Source organism: Camelina sativa, chromosome 19, assembly GCF_000633955.1.
Source record: "Camelina sativa cultivar DH55 chromosome 19, Cs, whole genome shotgun sequence".
NCBI classification, from domain to species: domain Eukaryota; kingdom Viridiplantae; phylum Streptophyta; class Magnoliopsida; order Brassicales; family Brassicaceae; genus Camelina; species Camelina sativa.
In genome coordinates this window covers 18,412,620-18,433,004 of record NC_025703.1, presented here as the reverse complement: position 1 = coordinate 18,433,004, position 20,385 = coordinate 18,412,620, and the positions used below count along the sequence as shown (strand labels likewise).

The window sequence follows — 20,385 nt, the reverse complement described above, 5'->3', positions numbered from 1 at the left end:
AAAAAAAAAAAAGAACATATAATACTTTAAATTTTCTGTTCTTTGGTTCAATGACTATATTTACCAACGATTTAATCAAGTAATAGTTGCATTTTCAGAAAGAAAAAAACAATCACGGTATAACAGCATTCAAAGTCAATGAAAATCAAACTAACACTATATATAAAAGAACAATGGAAAATAAAATTTACATAGCATATATACTTCACAAAAAAAGAATCACATAGCTTCTCTTGCTGCACCAGAGAAAAATAAAATTAGAAAAATAGAGACATTGTTAAAGGATTAATTAACATGACTTTTCTTCTTATTAAAAAGGTTTCATATCAAGCTATTAATAATATATATACGAAACAGATCACATGCACGTACGCATACACGACTAACCGATCAACAAAAAAAAAAGGCCGACACATGCGTCGATGACCAAGAATTTTTTTTTTATTTGCGTGAAAACAAAAACGATGACACTATCGAAAAATTTGAAAAAGCAAGAAGAGAACGACATTTGACTTTTGAGATAGTCCAGTCAGGAAGACGATTTGTATGAGTTGACCAGTTTAAGCATTCACGTAAGAAAATAAGACTATTCACGTCGGTACGTAGGATCATCCATAAGTTTTAGGGCTTACCAGTTACCACAAACACACAACACTCGAAAAAAAAAAGCAATGAAGAAATGTAAATTATGCTAAAGAAGAAAAGAAAATTCATACGCGAGACATGTGTGAGCTTATGTGCTCTGGAATAGGCTCTGTTGTATCACCAGTCCCAAGGCTTATCACTTGTACATTTGGATGCTTTTCAACGTGCTCAAGCTCACGTCTGTTGATCTATATTTTTTACACATATACAAACTGTCAGTTAAATATGGATTCCCAAAATATTGGAATATATATTAACAAAAAAAAATCAAGAAAGATGATAAGATTAAGATATTACTTCAGGAAACAAATAATTGTTCTTTAGTTTCTCCAAATTCACGTTCCGAACAAGTTTTGTTGTGCTACCACCTGAGCAAAAGCAAGCATATATAAGGACAAGAGACTAATTTTGATAACCAAATCTAAAAACTATTTTCTGCTAACTGTTTTGAGAGTCAAGGTGGAAGATCTTTACCAAGTTTCTTGATCTCGAAGTCCAAACTTCATGTAGACAAAAGAATTGATCAGTTCAGTTAGTGTATTAATAAGCCGAGTGTTATATAATTAATGATAAAATAGATCGAGTAAAATCTTTGAGTAGTGCATGTATCTTGCATTATATTTTAAAACCAGTACCTAGCCATGGTAATTTTTAATGGAGAAGAGCGTAAGCATGAGGCCGAACTAACGAACATTAGACTGACCATTCTTGACTTCCAAGTTGTGATAGCTTCAAAGATGTAGACAATATATAATACAACCTGATCTGATATGTGCATGTATATATACTCCAAGCAAAGTACCAATTACCACTAATAAAATGTGTATATGTCACCTTCAAGTGGATAGAGTGCAGAAATTTCTAAAGCAGCCAATCCATGCACGGCTAGTGAGTCAGATGAATTCACACCATGTCTTCTTCTTGTCCATTAAATGTTGGACAAATATATAGTTTAAGAAAAAAAAATAGCTTATTATTTGAAGGTACTTAAAATTTCATTTGGAATAGGAGATATATCATCTGGAATCTCCAGAAATCAATGCCATCCTTTCTTTGGTGAGAAGCCCAAAATTTTAATACTCCTAATTTGTTCCATTTTATTAGATGTTTTAGAGATACTCTCTTTGTTTCATAATAAGTGTCAATTTGATACTTTATACACAAATTAGGAAAACATATTAAAATATCTTTTATACCCTTAAAATTGACATTGACTCTTAATATTCTTCAATGAATATGAGGTTAAAGTTGGAAATTTATGTTTAATATTACATTCAAAATCTAAAATGACACTTATTTTGAAACAAAAAAATCAGGCTAAAATGACACTCTTTGTGAAACAGAGGTTTATTTATTAAAAGTTAGAGTACTATTATTTATTAAAAGTTATCTGATTTTCTTGTTTTTGGTGAATTAATGTTGAATTAATTAGATATTATGCAAAAGAGAGTTATTTGATTTTGTTTCAAGTACCAAGAAAATTTAATTTAGTTTGATGTTTTGTGACCGGTACTTGTGAGCTGTATGTAATGTCTTTTATTATCGATTGAATTGTTTTTAGTTAGATATTAATTGATATTTTTATGTATAATAATGTTAATTAATATAGACAAGAGGCAAACCCGATAACTTCTGTCATTTAGCTAAAATGGTATACACTGAAACGGAGATTAGAAAAAAAAAAACGATATTGATGCCACAACAACCTAAACTTAAATTATATGTTGTGAATTGCAATCTGATCTTTGGAAATTATAGATTTGAAAAATAATTCAACAACTCTTACGACGAAGCAACATTTAGTAAGGAGTTAGGCTAACATTCAGATTCCCAAGAATCGGAGTCATAAGAGATGCCGGTGGCTGACTTCAACAGAGATTAAACTACATGCCTTTAGATCACTTGCATGTAGAGAGCTCCACGAGTAAGTTGTGCCATGATTTCTAGATCGGATCTAGCTGAAATCATTTCAACTTGTTTATTTTGATGCATGTGTGGGACTTTTCATGCACACGAACGCATGAAATTAATAAATTTAAACACACAGCAGTTGAATCAAACGTTAGGTGTTACAAACTTTGTTAGCTACCTAGCTAACTTTTGTTTCCACACGTAACCCCATATTTATGCGACAAATGGGCCTCTTGTACAACCAGACCAAGTGCAACTAATGATAGAGACAGAATTAATGGTTATGTTCTTAAACCAATATGACACTTACAAACAAGTCATCATCAGGCGTGTACTAGTACAAGCTGTATAAAAGTATTACAACTTTTTCGACAAGTCCTAAGAAATATTCTTTCATCAAGTTACGGGATTCCTTATTTACCACTCATAACTAAGGCAAAATACAAAGTACCTCTTAAGTTTACCGGACAAAGTTTGGACCAAATTCTGTTGTCTTAATCTATGAGAGAGGGGTGCAAGAAAGTCACGTATGAACGTACTTAAGAAATGACTAAGAAGCCTCATAGAAACCTTCATGTTTTTGCCAAAAAATGTATTGAATATATATCTCAACATCATTATATGCGAATCGCAAAAAAGAAAGGAATATCACACCTTGACTCTCCAAACCAAATCAGACAAGGGTTTTAATTTGTTCCTCTTGAAAAGAAAAGTCAATAATTAAGAGGAAGATCAATCAAAATAGTCAATGTATAATATTAAAATAAATTTTGGGAGAAAATTTCTCAAAGAGAATAACTCGTTTTAAAATTAAGTTAATCGGTCAGGATTCAAGATATAAAGAAGAAATATAGTTTTATTGGCTTACGACTATATCAATAGAAAACTCAACACTCCTTATTTTCATCCACCCATTTGTCATGAAAATCAATATATAAATATAGGAGGAAAAATAAAATAATAATTCTAACTTATTATAGTATTTGACAATGTGGAAAGGAAAACTCCTCAATGAACACGAAAACTCTAAACTTGTCACTATAATATTATAGAAGTCGTGGAAAAAATTTCTCTTCTTAACAGAATATATTTAGGAGTCGGATGATGAGACAAGAAACAATAAAATTCATATACGTAAATCGAGTAATTATGGAGGAGTTCAGTGCATTTTCATGGAGCTTGTGATAACTAAATGCGATTACCATTGTGTAAAAGTTACCCACATCCTACATACAAAAGATGAAAAAAAAACTCTGACATCTTGTCAAATATATTAGAAAGCATAAGAAAAACTAACATGTGTCTAGCTTGTAATTACATATTGAAAACTATTTACTCGATCTCAATTAATTTTAAAACGCAAACGAGACAAATCATAAATAAATAAAAATTGTAAAAATGTTATATACTTTTGAAAAATTTCAACAATTTTCACACATTATATCTTTACATCATCATGTTATTCTCGTCACCAAAAGTGATAACTAGCGACCATGCCCAAACATGACATCTCTAGTTATAAACGGAGAAAACAAAACTACAAATATAAAACTCAATTAGTATTTAACCAGTCTGGCATTAAATGTTTGGCCATCAAAATCTAATATGAAGTTTTTTCATGAGCTGATTGTATTTCTTGGGCAAAGTATGAGTTCGATCAATTCTTTGTGGGCTAACATTCTTGCGAGTATATTATATTCATTTTGTTCTTGACTGTAATTTCTAATTAGAAAATATAGCTCTATGAACACGAGCTTCTATCATGATAAATCATGTAATGTATTGGTGGTGGGTATATACTGCAGCTTGAGTAGTAAAATCTTACGCACATATATTAGCCTAATTAATGGAAGTGGAGGGTCTAGAAAGTATCGTAGAGCTGACTAGTATTGGAGTACGTACTGATATTTGAATGTGAATGTGGGTTTTTGCTTCTTACAACTTCATCAATCTTATATAATATACACTTGTTGAAGAACTCACATGGCATAATGACCTTTTCTAAAAGGTTATCTTGGACCTGAAGGGTAATCGTTTTCGATAAGGGAATTGGAATATGGGATGAGCCAGTCAGTGCCAGCTTGAGGATAGGCTTGATAATTGAAATCGTGCGTCTGCATCTCCTCCTTTTGCCACTCTTCCCATCTCTGAGCTAAACCATCTCCTTCCAGCATTCTCACTACCTCTGACATCTTGGGACGTTCCAGTGCAGAACTTTGAGTGCAGAGCAGAGCCATTTGGATCAGCTGCTCCACTTCTGTTTCCACGTACTTTCCTTCTAGCTCTGCGTCTACAAGGCTTTCCAGCTTCTTCTCTTTCAAAACCTCTTTCACCTAATTACATCCACAAAAGAAATACTCTTCTTCATTTCACTATGACAATTTGAACTCAGTAAGACGACTGGGAAACCATAAAAACATACCCAGTCGAGTAACATGATATCATCATCATTTGCAAGCCGAGCTAGATCAAAAGCTTTCTGTCCAGTTATGAGCTCGAGAAGCATGACCCCGTACCCAAAAACATCAGTTTTCTCAGAAGATTTTCCTGTCGAAAGGTACTCAGGAGCTATATGGCCAATCGTACCGCGTACCGCAGTTGTCACATGGGAGTCGTTATAATTCATTAATTTTGCCAGCCCAAAATCTCCAACAACAGCTTCAAACTCTTCATCTAACAATATATTCGCAGCTTTCACATCACGGTGAATGATTTTTTGGTCGCAGTGATCATGTAAATATGCCAGCCCCCTTGCTGATCCCAGAGCAATATGCTTTCTCTTTGCCCAGTCAAGTGCTGGATTGCCTTCAGCACGTTCTAAACAGGCAAAACCCGAAGATAAGATAGTTTCCAGTCAATACAAAACTATATTGTGATCAGAATATCTTATTAATTTCCCCTAACAGCATGGATACTGACTGCTATGCAGCAGGTTGACCAAAAAGTTTATGCAGCAGCTGGAGAGCAGAACAAACTTTAACCGCTTGTGGTATGTAATATATGCAATCGAAAGAACAGAGAATGAGTAACCTCTTAAACAAGAAGCAACACTTCCATTAGCCATGTAGGGATAAAGAAGCAATCTTTCAGTTCGTGTCATGCAAAAGCCACGAAGTCGAAGCAAGTTCCTATGAACGGCCATACTTTCATCTCAACCTCTGTTTGAAATTGCAGCTCCCCACCCTTGGTACGCTCTTCTTTTAGCCTTTTCACAGCCACTAGAGAGCTATCGGCTAAACGTCCTTTATACACTTTACCAAAACCACCTCTACCTAATACATTTTTATTGCTAAAGTTATCTGTAGCAACTAACAGTTCACACAAGGTAAACCTTTTGAGTTGTCCTAAATGAACCTCTGGGTCTTCTTCAGCTGCAAAATAGGGTTTATCAAAACAGTTAAAATCGGCCAAAGAAGCTTCAATGAAAAAGTAGATGAAGAGAGTTGACTAACCAGGTACATCAAAAAAGTGGTCATGTGGTTTTCTTCTCAGCCACCAAGCAAGCGCAATGGCTGGAACAGCAAATAGAAGTGCTGCACCTGCAGCAACTCCCCCTGCTATTGCTGCAGTCATTGGTCTGCTTGAGAACATGAGATAAACAAAAACTTTTCTTAATACAGAACTCAAGTACAATTACAAAAAAAAGAAGAGTACAATTACATTGAAGAGATTCTAGGGAAATATTGTTGAATCATCAACCAAGTGGAACGTTTGAGCAAATGTAAACGAGCTAAATACAATTTTCAGATCAAAGATTGTTTGTACTGTGTCTACTAACCCTTCGTTTATACTCTAGCAAACTAGCAAGGTCACACTTGTTTCATAATTTTTTTTCCCCTTTTCAGCAATGTCCATGAACTTCTGTTTCTACCAAAGTCAAGCTACCATTTCAACTCTAAGTCGTTCTTGTCTTTTTTAACACTGATCATTGAAAAAATGTTAGCAACTCTAGTAAGAAGTCAGCTTCGTTCTTTTCATTAGCAGGTTATTATCCCTAGTAAAGACAAGCCAAATATATTACGGAATACTATATTAAAAAATAGANATTGGAATATGGGATGAGCCAGTCAGTGCCAGCTTGAGGATAGGCTTGATAATTGAAATCGTGCGTCTGCATCTCCTCCTTTTGCCACTCTTCCCATCTCTTAGCTAAACCATCTCCTTCCAGCATTCTCACTACCTCTGACATCTTGGGACGTTCCAGTGCAGAGAAGAGCCATTTGGATCAGCTGCTCCACTTCTGTTTCCACGTACTTTCCTTCTAGCTCTGCGTCTACAAGGCTTTCCACCTTCTTCTCTTTCAAAACCTCTTTCACCTAATTACACCCACAAAATAAATACTCTTCTTTCATTTTGCAATACGACACTTTTGAACTCAGTAAGACGACTGGGAAACCATAAAAACATACCCAGTCGAGTAACATGATATCATCATCATTTGCAAGCCGAGCTAGATCAAAAGCTTTCTGTCCAGTTATGAGCTCGAGAAGCATGACCCCGTACCCAAAAACATCAGTTTTCTCAGAAGATTTTCCTGTCGAAAGGTACTCAGGAGCTATATGGCCAATCGTACCGCGTACCGCAGTTGTCACATGGGAGTCGTTATAATTCATTAATTTTGCCAGCCCAAAATCTCCAACAACAGCTTCAAACTCTTCATCTAACAATATATTCGCAGCTTTCACATCACGGTGAATGATTTTTTGGTCGCAGTGATCATGTAAATATGCCAGCCCCCTTGCTGATCCCAGAGCAATATGCTTTCTCTTTGCCCAGTCAAGTGCTGGATTGCCTTCAGCACGTTCTAAACAGGCAAAACCCGAAGATAAGATAGTTTCCAGTCAATACAAAACTATATTGTGATCAGAATATCTTATTAATTTCCCCTAACAGCATGGATACTGACTGCTATGCAGCAGGTTGACCAAAAAGTTTATGCAGCAGCTGGAGAGCAGAACAAACTTTAACCGCTTGTGGTATGTAATATATGCAATCGAAAGAACAGAGAATGAGTAACCTCTTAAACAAGAAGCAACACTTCCATTAGCCATGTAGGGATAAAGAAGCAATCTTTCAGTTCGTGTCATGCAAAAGCCACGAAGTCGAAGCAAGTTCCTATGAACGGCCATACTTTCATCTCAACCTCTGTTTGAAATTGCAGCTCCCCACCCTTGGTACGCTCTTCTTTTAGCCTTTTCACAGCCACTAGAGAGCTATCGGCTAAACGTCCTTTATACACTTTACCAAAACCACCTCTACCTAATACATTTTTATTGCTAAAGTTATCTGTAGCAACTAACAGTTCACACAAGGTAAACCTTTTGAGTTGTCCTAAATGAACCTCTGGGTCTTCTTCAGCTGCAAAATAGGGTTTATCAAAACAGTTAAAATCGGCCAAAGAAGCTTCAATGAAAAAGTAGATGAAGAGAGTTGACTAACCAGGTACATCAAAAAAGTGGTCATGTGGTTTTCTTCTCAGCCACCAAGCAAGCGCAATGGCTGGAACAGCAAATAGAAGTGCTGCACCTGCAGCAACTCCCCCTGCTATTGCTGCAGTCATTGGTCTGCTTGAGAACATGAGATAAACAAAAACTTTTCTTAATACAGAACTCAAGTACAATTACAAAAAAAAGAAGAGTACAATTACATTGAAGAGATTCTAGGGAAATATTGTTGAATCATCAACCAAGTGGAACGTTTGAGCAAATGTAAACGAGCTAAATACAATTTTCAGATCAAAGATTGTTTGTACTGTGTCTACTAACCCTTCGTTTATACTCTAGCAAACTAGCAAGGTCACACTTGTTTCATAATTTTTTTTCCCCTTTTCAGCAATGTCCATGAACTTCTGTTTCTACCAAAGTCAAGCTACCATTTCAACTCTAAGTCGTTCTTGTCTTTTTTAACACTGATCATTGAAAAAATGTTAGCAACTCTAGTAAGAAGTCAGCTTCGTTCTTTTCATTAGCAGGTTATTATCCCTAGTAAAGACAAGCCAAATATATTACGGAATACTATATTAAAAAATAGAACATGAAACAGTCAACAAATACATAATCACTAAATGCCCTTTTCACATTCGAATGTGCAACCATATATAAAAAGAATATAGTGTAGTTAACTTTCCAGAAAGTATTTTTGTGCCAATGAAAACAATACGCATAATAAATCACAGGCTAAATGTGAAAATGCAACTAGTAAACATACGAATTTCGAAGGAAGTTAGACACTGAAAAATGTAAAAGAACTGACGAAAATCACAACTAATAGAAGAAAACAGAAAGCCCAAGACTTTAAACCTGAAGGTGGTGGTGGCGTAGGAGCGGTAGAAGTAGGCGGAGGTTCAGAGAGTGGCGTTAAATTATTATTGTAAAAACTGCAGATAACCTTCAGACAGTTAGTAATTCATTCTGACCACTCCATCAAGAATAAAGATAGGAACAAAAAGGAGAACCTAATAGGAGTGAAGAGCGAAAAGGAACCATTAACAGGAATATCTCCAGTGAGCCGGTTGTTCGAGATATCGCTACATTTTAGGATGACATCATCTTTTGTCAGAGCTCAAGATTACACCAACTAGTATAAACAAAATAATTCAGTTGAGACAAAGTTACACTCACAGAACTTGCAGCTGCACAGAAGTCAATTCCATTGGAATTTCTCCAGATAAGCTATTGTTGTTAAGACGCCTAACCACATATAGTAGAATGACAAACATTGATATTAGCCACTAAAGAGTTCAAAATGACAATCATCCAGCAAAATGCCATTTATCTATAAAAAAAAATAAGGAAACAAATGCTGTTTTGAAATCTTATCCAACTGCTTAGTACTTCTAGGGCAATGAGTGAATTTAATCGAATTTGTACAACTAGTCTCTAACTACTTCTGAAGCATTCACACTACACATGTACACTGAAGTTTCTGAAATGACCCAGCATCGTTCTATACAAACCTAAGGCACGATATTATCAAATGTCTCCTTACAAGTGCGGACCAATAACATACAACTCAATTCATCAGTTCGCTAGCTACCATTGAGAATCACAATGTCACGGAGGAGTAAGAGGTGTATGTTCTCACACAGTCAATCAGGGTGAATTCTTTTTTTTTGAATACTAATGGAATATATTATATCACCTCTTACATTGAGGTGTATGTTCTCACACAGTCAATCAGGGTGAATTTGAAATTCTTCTACTTGATTAAGAGTTGTAAAACAAGGCTGCCTGTAACAACGCTCTCCCAGAAATAATTACATGAGATAATGATTCAGGTCTTGAATGTTAGACTCTACACTTTTTTTTTTAATTATAGAAATACAACCAAACTTTGAAACTGTAAACAATGAAGCTGCATATTAAGGCTGTAAAGGAGAAGAAGGGGAGTATGGTACATACAAGAATCGGAGTTTCTCTAGTTTGCCAAGAGACGACGGGATGGGACCGCCTATGTTATTCGCATATAGATCCAAGCTCACTAGTTCCCTCAAGTCGCCAAGCTCTTCAGGTATCTCCCCAGTAATGTTATTGCTATAAAGCTCCCTGTCATTAAGCTTTGCTTAAATACATTTGTGATAAGATAATCTTTAGATTGGAAAATCTCTAAAACTACTTTACCAAATTCATGATACAAAAAAACATAATGAAGCATGTAGCAAACAAAATACCCAGTAACTTTGAACACTATATTAATCTTAGAGAGCTAAGATACATGGAAAGTGGAAGCATTTTGCAGCAGCAAGACAAATATGTAGAGTTGAGGCCACCAGTAGAGTGTAGAGATATACTAGATCCAAACACTCCAGTTTCTTATCTAATTGACTTAAGGAGCATAGAGAATTGAAACGAGAATTTGTCTTTCATAATGCCATGGTTCTATTCTATTCACACTGAAAGATGATTGTGAAGGATTCTATTCACACATGCGTTCGACTCTGCAAATACATTTATCATCCACAAATATCTTCTGAATGCATAGGTGGAGCTAAAAATTTCTCCAGACGGAAGCATTGTCAAGATTTAGGAAATCAATGAAGATAGCTTATATCACCGTTGATTTGAACAAGCAAAATGAAACATATTCATAATAAATTGAAGTATATGCATAGTAAAACAAGAAATTGTGTAAAAGTAATCGACTTTTGAGGAAGATATGGCGTACAAGTACTGCAAGTTTGAAAGTTGACCAAGTTCTGGGACCAGTTTCCCAGATAGTTCTGCATTCCCATGATCACTGAGCAAACATCAAACAATAGATGTCAAAACTTGAATGGATTCATTCATAAAACCCATCAAACAGAGAAGGGGACAAGAGAGAGAGAGAGAGAAAGAGAGAGAGTAGCTTACACACGAGTAACTTTATTCTGATTATTGCAAGTAACATGGAACCATGTACAAGGACTAACAAGAGTAGCATCCCAGCTTTGGAGTATATTGTTTGCAGTGTCAGCTGATGATAAACTGTTTTTCAGCATAAATAAAGCATCACCTGTATGTATTATCCAAATCCCAAAAACAACCATAAAGAAAGATAAAGTAATGAACTTTCGAAAAATCTAACAACAACAACTAACTCATCATGATATCTCTTTCCAATGGGCACTAATCGTTTGTAGGCAAATAAAGGAAAAAGGTAAAGACTTTACAAGAGAGAAGCAAGGACAGAAGAAGAACCTTCGGCGTTTCCGGCGACTCTGAGAATAAAATTGAATAGTAGAATCAGCCAAAGGAAGCAAAGGAGTGGTCTTTGTTCCATTTTTCCAACTTGTCATCAGAGTAAAAGCAAATCCAGTAAAGGATGATGACCTAGCAAGGTTTATCTAACCCAGGGACCATTCATTCATTGATTGATTCACCCATTGACGAAGACGAACGAGATCAGAGAAAGCTTTCTCCTTTGTAACGCGTATTCGACATTTGGCCACATTTCGAAAGAAACCAAAATGGACCAAAGGAAACGAGAAGACTGGAACAGAGAGTTAAAAGACTAAAGACTGATGATGGTGATAGCCGAATAAATTCAAAGCAAGCATATCCTCCAATTAAGCTGCTTAATTTGTGAAGTTTTAATCCTCAAATGCAAGCATATCCTCCCATAAAGCTGCTCTATTTCTCCCTGAAAACTATTGTATTTATTTGGCTAAAAAAATTAAGACCTAGTTAAGAAAAAGAATAAAACAAGACAAAAAAGACACGACTATTGAGGATACTTCCCCAATAATCCTTTCAGACACTGCTTCACCGGCGTCGGGATCCAATCGTCTCTTCACCTTCTAAGCTTTTCTTTAGTCTCCTTTATTTAGCTTATCTTACGTTTTTTCCCCAATTTCCCCCCTTTTTTAACCCTTATCAAATCCTAATAAAAGCTTCTCCCGATCCAAACCAAGACCATCGCATGCTCCCACCGTGCTACCACTCACCAGAGAGACTCTCTTCGCAAATCTCGGGAAGCCAATTGACTCATCCCTCTCTACGGCAATCCATCGCGAATCTAGGGTTTTCTCCAGTGGACTTAGATCTCATCGTCGAATCAAACCGAATGCACCAGTTGTTCCCACCGCTCTGTCACTCACCGGAGAGGATCCCTTCTCTGTTTTTCCCGGGCATCTGTCACAATCTCTGCTCATCTGTGCAATCGGTTCTAAAGCTAGGATTTTTTCCAGTGGACCTAGTTATCAACGACGACCCCTGTCGCGGCCACCAATTACCCCCTCCGTTCTCTCACTCATCGGAGATCACCACTGCACCGCAACTATCTCCACAAAACTCGGGCGGCTGACAGAGTCAACTCCCATGGTGTTTCTCTCTTGGGAACCTAGGGTTTTCCCTAGTGGACTTCGGTTCCAAGATAGGCCCATTAGCTCACAAACGACTTAAATCAATATGCTCTTCTCGAGATGGGAAAATTTGTAAGCCTAGGTCCTCTGTATCATTGTCCATGTCGTACCAGTGTCAAGCTTTGTTCCTTTGCCCTCTACTCAATGGTCGAAGACTCCATTAGAGAAAGGTAATCACAATGCTGCTCTGGATGTTTATTCATTATGATCGGAACTTGGCTTTAGTTGATTCTAGGGGATTGAATCTTGCTTTTAAAAGCATTCGCGTATATGGTCTTTGCTCCTTGAATGTTTCTAGCAAAAGTGGTATGTTGTGTCTTGAATGCCTTATGTTCATTAACGGCTACCAATCAAGCTGGTTATCTGATGACTTCAAGCATCGTCTCCCAACCACCTCCCTCACATGGATCCAAGCTGTTTCTCTTATTTTTCCTCAGAATGATCCAACCCCTATGCTTTGGATGTTAAAGCAACCCCTATCTAACTATAACAACATAGTCACCCGATTCCTTGTTGTGCTGTTACTGCGGGTACCTTTCGCCCCAATGAACACCAACACACTGAATCCTCTCTCAACGTCACAGTGTCTAAGGACCATGACTACCAATCCGTCCTTTGAAACTCTCGAGGATGGCCTCTCGATTTCCCATGATCTCACATGTACCCTTAGGCTCCCAAGCTTCTGGTTTCATAGCTCTCTTAGATTCAAAATCGATGAACTCTATTTGATTTCTTTTTGGCATTGGGAATTTCCTTTTATTGTAATGTATCAACCTGTAACACTTTGCTCCTTCGTTGTACTGGCACACTGGATTTTCATATTGAATGAATGAAGGCAATTGTTTGACAAAAAAAAAAAGTTAAGAAAAAGAATAAACACGTAAGCCATCATCAAAATCACAACATTATAAGGTCATAATAAAAACATTCTCTTTCGTAAGAAAACAAAAAAAACCTATTTCATAAGTTATAATATCATCTGGTTTAGTCCCAAAGAATTAGCAAATAACATATAAAAGATCATAATTAGTCTATAAGGAGCAAAACTGTTAAATGGTCATAATAAAGACTTACCCAATGCACAAGATAGCAACTTTGCGCCCAGATATAAGCTCCAACAACACGACTCCAAAGCTATAGATATCAGATTTCTGTGTCAACTTCCCGCTGGTGCGCAATACCCATGAGTTCCCATTATTGAAGGTCTCTGGTTTTACCATTAAGCATTACAAGTTTGGTAAAAAACATTTGCACTTAGAAGTATGTCTCTAAGTTATTGAGAGAATAACTCCAATTAGTTTAAGTACGCCCAACTAGTTCATTACGGTAGATGGATTCAGCTATAGTTAGTCTATTAGTTGATTTTGTAGTTAACATGTTGTTAAAATCTATAGCTCTGTAACCAAAGCATGGATTTGACCTCTTTGACTCTGCAGCTGCACTTCGAGTGGTATCATACTTACCTCTGTCTTATTCCGTATTGAACGCTTTCTTTCTCCGTAGTTCCAAGTCCTCTAAGAGACTCAGTATATGACTACGTCGCAAAGCATTGATATGACTGGTTTAGAAAAAGCTTAGGATTGCTGCTAGGTTCTGAATATTGAGAGCTAATGGAGCGGTTTATAGATTGAGAATATGCTGTAGATAGCATAAAAATGGAAAATAATTAAGAAACTACCATTTGTCCACAGTGTTTTTGTGAGAAGGGTAATAAATTACCAAGATTTGTCTTATTCTCCCTTTTTTTTCTTCAGTTTCTCTCACTTCCTACATCTCTATTGGTGTTTTTCTTTTCATGAGATATCATTATTTGTTCTGTTATAAACACATCAAATGACATCAATTCTTACTTTTCGTGCTTCTTTCTTCTTTTCGGTTCTCTCCTTCAAATTGCAGAAGATATCTTACGTTATCTCTTTGGATTTCAATTTCAGTTGGAATCTCCATCGTCGTGTTTTTTAAAAAAAATTAATTCATGGCATTTTGTTTTGTAACACGCTACTTTATCAAATTACACATAATAACATAATATTTCTCTCTTTAATAAATTATTTTCTTAAATTACACGTTATTTGTTAAGATTACATGTGTTTTTTTTTAAAACACGATTTTTAATATAAAAACACATTATTTTATAATTGATACGCTTTTTCTTTTAGTATATAATGATATTTTTATTAACTGATATGTTTTCCCACAAATAGCAATACGTTGTTGTACTTTTATCGTTTGTTTAAAGACAGTTTTGAATTTTCTCTTCTTTTAAAAATGATAGTTACCTAAATTTTCTGACACAATGGTATTTTCTTAATTTATTTTGAATTTCATGGTAGTTACTAATATTACCCTTAATTTTGTCGAGATAGCACATCATTGTGTTTTTTTTTACACAAGCAATATATATCTCCAAATGTGTCTACTTACTTTTGCATATAAAAAGAAAATAATTGAAACGACCCGACCCGTTCTTTTTTTAAATAATAAATAATAATAACAATAATAACTAACAATAACTAGTGGTCCCATACCCACTAGCCACATAACCACAATCACAACCAACATCGGAATAATCAAAACCAATATCCAATAAATATCCAATATTGTAACATAATGCATATCCAATAACCAATTATCAAAAAACATGAAACCAGCAACCTAGCAATGTTTCTAATGACCCAACTCTAGCAACCTAGCAATGCCAGACAACATCCAATCGAGTCCCTAGAACACCCTCCTCTTCATTGCCTTGATTCCACGATCACACTTTGCTTTTACCTCCACCACAAACACAAATTGCAATGCATGAGTATTTTATAAATACTCAGTAAGGCAATCCTTCTATCTACTGGGCTATACACACAAGCAATAGAGACATCTCTAACTATCAACCAACAATCAACAAACAACAAATAACAAACCAGGACTTTGCATCGACCGACACCAACATGCATCGACCGACACCACAGGGGGATGCATCGACCAATGCAAGTTACACATGCATCGTCCGACACTCGCACTGCATCGACCGACGCATGCTCGACATAACACGCAAACCCTAGGTTTTACGTGCCGTCCTCGCACTTGCATCGACCGACACACAAAGTGCATCGACCGACACACAAAGTGCATCGACCAACGCACAAAGTGCATCGACCGATGCATCATGCCGAGCATCGTGTTCCCCGAAGCTTCTCGCCGGATCTTTGTTCCTACAACCACAAAACTCGATCCCAAGCCACAAGAAAGCTTCCTAACGTCCCAAATAACCATCTAACAAGCCAAACAACACATAAACAAGCAGATCAAAGAAGCTCTAGCTTAGATAAGCCATGTTCCTGCACTTACCTTTGCCACAGAAGAATCTGAACCTCAAACAAGTAATAGAACACTCCTAGCAAGCTCCTACAACATTCTAAGCCTCAGATCTCACCAGGAAATGCCACAAATCCACAGAAATCACCCAGAACACCAAGAACACTCTTTCTCTCCTTTGTTTCTCTCAAAAACGGCCAAAATCGACTAATGAGACAAAAGAATCGACTTAAGGGTTTTCCTCTTCCCTTTGCCCAAAATGCAGCGTTTCACTTAAGTCAAAACGCAGAAAACTTAACCTGCATCGACCAATGCACCTTCTGCATCGACCGATGCACCTTCTGCATCGACCGATGCAATCCCCAAACCGGGATTTCGGTTCACGGGTGTTACAATTCTCCCCCACCAAACTATATTCGTCCTCGAATCTCGATCAACCATCAGCCAAGGACTCCCGTGCAACCGTCTCCACGGCCCGCACTCCTCCGACCGATCTACGAAAGGTCACCTCTAGGCGATAGACTCACGCTCCAGACATTATTTGCTCTCGATTTTTGGACTTTCCTTTACTCAAAGGCCTAGACCTTGAGTTTTTATTGGCTCCTCATCAGACCTAAGTCTGCATGCCATAATGTTGGCTCCTCATCGGGCCTAAGCCTGCATGCCATAATATATAAGGAAAAATCCAATACTCGTCTCTCAGGTTGCCACTCTACAGCGCGCCCCCGGAACGTCATCCGAAGTCGATATACCAACCATACTCCCAAGCCACAAAGTCTCAGAATATGGCAGTACTAGGAGAACCTAAGTTCCCCAAGAGTCGCGAGCAAACAATTCTGAACACGTCTGAGTCCTATCCATATTCAGGTTTCCTTCCCGTGGCTCGCGTAAGAAATCTCAATGTCCTACCAACCACATATCCCCTCATTGGGATACCTCATGACCACACATGGATCATCTCACTGCCACAAGGGCCGCCACAAAGGCCAAACAAATGTCCTAAACAGGACCGCCACAAAGGCCAAATAAATGTCCTAAACAGGACCGCCACCAAGGCCAAACAAATGTCCTAAACAGGACCGCCACCAAGGCCAAAAAATGTCCTAAACAGGACCGTCACAAAGACCATCTGTCCCAAAGGACCGCCTAAACAGGCACTCTGGCTAAACAGCCTGCCACAAAGACCACACATCTGGCTAAACAGCCCGCCACAAAGGTCACACAATGTCTCAAAAGACCGCCACTAAGGCTACACAATGACTAAAAAGTCCGCCCTTAAGGCCTCACAAGCCCCTCCAAGGCTCTCTCCACTAAAAATGGACAAATTTTAACTCACATAAAACTTTCCATTTTTAACACTTTCCACTTTTGGAAACTCCTAATTTAGGAATCTTTCCTCCAAAAACCCCGCCTCACAAAAACTTTGTACCCCGAGCACCACCTCATTGTTACTTAGTCGCACAACCAACCACCCCAAGCGACCAAGTAAACAAGAGAGATGGTCTGGAATACTCCATTCCCGCTCCAGCCACAGATTACAGATGGGACCAGGCTAGACAAGCTCAAGTCGCGGCTTGCTTCTCATACCAATTCTTAAACCTTGCCTTTATCCTCGCCTCAGGCTCCCAATTCTGCTCCTCAACACCATCACAGTCCCAAAGGACTCTCATCAAAGGAATCTTCTTCTTCCGAAGTTCCTTGATCCTCCTCTCGAGAACCCTCACTGGTCTCGCCTCCAAAGTCATGTTAGGCTGAAGATCCTCAGGAATCTTAGCTGAGACACTTCCGCAACATAGACACATGGACAACCTTATGGAAAGCACGCATAACCTCAGGTAACTCCAGTCTATATGCCACTGGTCCAACACACTCAATCACTCTAAACGGACCCATATACCTCGTACTCAACTTAGTCTCAGTCAATGACGTGTTCGGACCCTGCAACATGGCCATCTTGAGGTACACTCTGTCTCCTACCTGAAACTCAAGATCTCTCCTCCTCCTATCGGCATAACTCCTTTGCCGATCTTGAGCCTCCTTCATGTTCAGCTTGAGAACCCGAATTTTCTCTTAGGTCTCCTGAACAAAATCTGACCCGTAAATGATCCTCTCCCCCACCTGAGTCCAGCATAACGGTGTACGACACGGCCTCCTATACAAAGCCTCATAAGGAGCCATCTTAATACTTGCCTGATAACTATTGTTGTAAGCAAACTCTACCAAGCTCAAGTGATCTGCCCAATGGCCTCCCCAATCCAACACACACATTCTCAGCAAATCCTCCAACGTCTGGATCGTCCTCTTTGACTGTCCATCTGTCTGAGGATGGTAAGCTGTACTCATATGCACCTTAGTGCCCATCTCTGCCTGAAACGCTCTCCAGAACACCGAAGTGAACTTGGAATCCCTATCATACACAATGCTCGCTGGCACCCATGCAACCTGACTATCTCCTTCACATACTTCTTAGTCAAGACCGCTGCTCCATCAGTCTTCTTAATGGTCAGAAAATTTGCTGCCTTAGTCAACCGGTCCACAATGACCCAAATATCATTAAACGTCCTGGACACTGGCAAACCTACCACGAAGTCCATAGTAATCATATCCCACTTCCACTCTGGAATGGGAAGACTCTTCAGTAACCCTCCTGGAACCTGATGCTCAGCCTTCACTAGCTGGCACACGTCAGACCTCTCGACCCAACTAGCTACATCCTTCTTCATCCCGACCCAATGATAGTACCTCTTGAGATCACGGTACATCTTAGTCGCTCATGGATGAATAGAAAAATTGCTCCCATGAGCCTCTCTCAGGATCTCCTGCCTCAACTCCTCATCCTTGGGCACACAAACCCGACCTTGCACCAAGATAGTACTATTATCTCAGACCTGATACTCTGAATCCACATCCTTTGAGACATTCACCAGCCCCAAGTCCTTCTCTTGAGCCAACCGCACCCAGCTCAGAAGATCTGCTCTATCAGCCGCCTCCAAACCAAACGGTTCCTGAGACAAAGCACACAAACTCAACGCACCGATCTCTCCTACCAGAGACTCCATCTTCTGCTCCTGAGCCAAGGCTACCCTCTTTCGACTCAGAGCATCTGCAACCAAGTTAGCCCTACCAGGATGATAGGCTATCTCCAAATCATAGTCCACCACAAGCTCCAACCACCGCCTCTGCCTCAAATTCAGCTCAGGCTGAGTGAATATATACTTCAGACTCGTATGATCTGTAAACACTTGTACCTTTGCACCATAAAGATAAGATCTCCAAATCTTCAGAGCAAAAACTACAACACCTATCTCCAAGTCATGAGTAGGATAGTTGTCCTCATGCTTCTGCAACTACCGTGAAACATAGGCAATCACCTTCCCATGCTGCATCAACACACATCCCAAACCAACTCTAGATGCATCTGTAAAAACCACATAGGGTTCTCCCTACTCAGGTAAAGCCAACACTGGCGCAGTAGTCAACATCTCCTTCAGGCTTGCGAAGCCTTCCTCACACTCCTGTGACCAGAAAAAAGGAACATCCTTCCCTATCAACTTAGTCATAGGATGTGCTCTGCTCGCAAACCCCTGCACAAATATCCTGTAGTAACCTGCCAATCCCAGAAAACTCCTGATCTCTATGGCATTCTGCGGTCTAGGCAAATCTCTGATAGCCTGAATCTTCTCCGGATCTACAGAAACTCCATCTGCAGACAAAATATGACCCAGAAAACCCATCTCACGCTGCCAAAAACTGCACTTGCTTAACTTAGCAAACAACTTCTGATCCCGTAGCTTCTCCAGAACTGCCCTCAAATGCATTGCATGCTCCTCAGGACTCTTAGAATAAACCAGGATATCGTCGATGAAAATGATGACAAATACATCCAGGAACTCCTGAAACACACTCGTCCTGAATGCAGTCTTCCTCACATTTGCCTCATCTATCGGTATTTGATGATAACCCGACGCAAGATCTACCTTGGAGAACCAAGTAGCACCCCTACACTGATCCAACAACTCATCGATCCTCGGAAGAGGGTACTTGTTCTTCATAGTGACCCGGTTCAAACCCCTGTAATCAATACAAAACCGGAAACTCCCACCCTTCTTCTTGACAAACAACACCGGCGCTCCCCACGGTGATACACTAGGACGGATAAATCCCTTACTCAACAAATCCTCTAGCTGCTTCTTCAGCTCTGCCATCTCTGCTGGAGCCATTCTGTAAGGAGCCTTGGATAACGGCATCGTCCCTGGTTCCAATTCAATCGTAAAAAGATCAGACCAAGATGGTGGTAACCTCTACAACGACTGGAACACATCCTCAAACTCCTCTACAACCGGGATACCGCTAACCATAGACTTCCCCACTGACTCTAGCATAGATATGGTAACCAAATAAGCCTCACGGCCCTTCTGGATCATCTTCCCAGCCTGAATGGCCGAGATCACGAGACTCCCTGAAGTCGGTCTAATACCCTGAAAAACCAATCTTCCCTCCTAGACGCTCAAACTACACTCTACCCCGATAGCAATCCAAATGCACCATGTGCCGATGCAACCAATCCATCCCGAGAATCACATCCATAAGGGCTCTGATACCAAATTGAAACGACCCGACCCGTTTTTTTTTAAATAATAAATAATAATAATAATAATAAATAACTACAACTAGTGGTT

General features: G+C 38.7%; 2 protein-coding genes and 1 pseudogene across 2 annotated transcripts; all 3 read right to left on the bottom strand.

Annotated features, from left to right (window-relative positions):
• Positions 490-1,376, bottom strand: LOC104766645 (aminotransferase ALD1-like). The gene is made up of 4 exons (XM_019241056.1): positions 1,281-1,376; positions 1,120-1,145; positions 943-1,013; positions 490-833 (listed from the first exon to the last, which is right to left on the bottom strand). Exons 1-4 carry the CDS (start codon positions 1,349-1,351, stop codon positions 711-713), a joined length of 291 nt encoding a protein of 96 aa, XP_019096601.1. The 5' UTR covers positions 1,352-1,376; the 3' UTR covers positions 490-710.
• Positions 4,415-6,551, bottom strand: LOC104766644 (somatic embryogenesis receptor kinase 4-like). Its single transcript, XM_010490565.2, is given in 6 exon segments — positions 4,415-4,889; positions 4,979-5,373; positions 5,587-5,703; positions 5,706-5,927; positions 6,009-6,133; positions 6,335-6,551. Coding segments are annotated over 5 exon segments (1,179 nt in total). The 5' UTR covers positions 6,130-6,133; positions 6,335-6,551; the 3' UTR covers positions 4,415-4,565.
• LOC104767952 lies at positions 6,584-13,246 on the bottom strand (annotated as a pseudogene).